The 1746-nt window shown below is 53.7% G+C and overlaps 1 protein-coding gene across 1 annotated transcript in view; it reads right to left on the bottom strand.

Moving 5' to 3' along the window:
- Nucleotides 1-1746, bottom strand: part of wdr59 (WD repeat domain 59) — a 21889-nt gene that overhangs the window by 4952 nt on the left and 15191 nt on the right. Inside the window, exon 18 of the mRNA XM_017303087.1 lies at nt 970-1179. Within this exon, the coding sequence (XP_017158576.1) occupies nt 970-1179 (210 nt within the window). The remainder of the gene's footprint in view (nt 1-969; nt 1180-1746) is intronic.

The raw sequence follows: 1746 nt of genomic DNA, 5'->3' as shown, positions 1-1746 counted from the left end.
ACTACCTGGGGTAAAACCGGACTGGACCGGACCGCACAGGACCGGACAGGACCGCACAGGACCGGACCGGACCGGACCGGACCGGACCGCACAGTCACTGGTTAGTGCCAGTGGAAATCGCCTTGTGGTCCAGTTTGATGGTTTCTTTTTGTTTCAGCTGGAAACAGTCCAACAGGAAGTGGTTCCCAGTCAGGACCCAGTAGCTCCGCCTCTTCCTGGCAGTCCAAACTGGACAACAGAACCAGGGTCCAGTCTGGTAGGTTCCTTGTGGAACAGAACCAGAATCCTGGGTCTCACAGCAGTCCACATCAGCATGTAGCTGTGGGTGGAGCCTGCTGACCGGTACCGCTCTGCACTGTGATGGACCGGTTCTGGAGGGACACCAGCGCTACCTTCAGGAATGGCGGGGGAAGCATTATGCTACAAGGAAGTGGGTCAGAACCATAAACCCGGTTCTGTGTCCGCTCCATGGAAAAGCCTGTGAACAACAGAACCGGGCCGGACCAGGTGGCGCTGGTGGAGACCTCTCAGAGCATCGCATCATCACTGGGAATAAATCCAGGTAAGCCCAAAAGTATTCATACCCGTTTGACGTTCACCCAGGAAGTTTGGTACCAAGACACCAGAACCAAGAGCTGAAGGTTCTGTCCAGGTCCAGTCCCTGAACCTGGACAGAACCTGGAGGAAACAGCTTTTTATTGAGAGAAAAAAGATGTTGGGTTTTGGTTCTGATCCAGAACCATCAGCAATGAGATGAGAGGAGAACATTGGAACTCAAAACTGTTGGGATGTTTGAGCAGAACCGTCTGGACCAGGTGACCGGCACCGAGCCGTGACCGGGCCGGAGCTCAAGATGAACGTGATGATGATGATGATGATGATGATGTGCGGCTCAGTGTGTTAGTGGAGGAGAAGCAGCCAATCAGAGACATGCAGGTTAGAACAAGCTGAGCGCTGGCAGAGCTGTACCGGCCAATCATGGAGGGTTTGGACAGACCAGCGGCGGGAGGTGGACATGGGAAGCTTCTGATTGGAGGAGAGCGGGGAGGAGGCGGGGCCACAGCGATTGGTCGAGAAGAAAACAACAGAGGAAAACAACACAAAGGGAAGAAAGAGAAGCCAATCAGGAAGAAGGTCTTTCACTTCCTCTGCTTGGTTACCATGGTTACCAGCTCTACCCTAAAGGGTTAACCTCCGGTTCTGGAGTCCGGCCCGCCTGGCAGATCCAGTGCAGCTGCTAGGTCAGAACCTGAGTTCTGAGCAGACTGGCTCATCTGGACTCAGATGGTCCATCAGAACCAGAACTAGACCAAACGGAACCAGAGGTACCAGTCGGCAACAAGTTCTGCAGACGACCCAACAACAACAGAACCACCAGAACAGCTCTCAGGTTCTGTTGGACACCCTGACCCGGTTACTGGTCTGTGGATCCTGCATGCTTCGGAGGCAGAGGTTCTGGATGGGTTCTTGACCCGTCCGTGGTGCTGACAGTGTTGTCTGCTGTCTTCCGATGTTCTGGTACCGATGAACAGAAGTGGGTCGGTTCTGATTCCATGAGGAAGTTCTGTCCAGGACTCCATCAGGTTCCTCTATTGAACCTGGTATTTTCTCAGAACCAGAACCTTCTGGGCCCGGTTCTGAAGGAGAAGCTCCATCCTGTGTGTGTGTGTCTGTGTGTGTGTGTGTCTGTGTCTGTGTGTGTGTGAGTGTGTGTGTGTGTGAGTGTGTGTGTGTGTGTGCATGTGT

Source organism: Poecilia reticulata, unplaced genomic scaffold (genome assembly GCF_000633615.1).
Source record: "Poecilia reticulata strain Guanapo unplaced genomic scaffold, Guppy_female_1.0+MT scaffold_181, whole genome shotgun sequence".
Lineage (NCBI taxonomy): Eukaryota > Metazoa > Chordata > Actinopteri > Cyprinodontiformes > Poeciliidae > Poecilia > Poecilia reticulata.
Note: the sequence above shows the minus strand (reverse complement) of the source record. Positions and strands in the feature narration are given on the sequence as shown.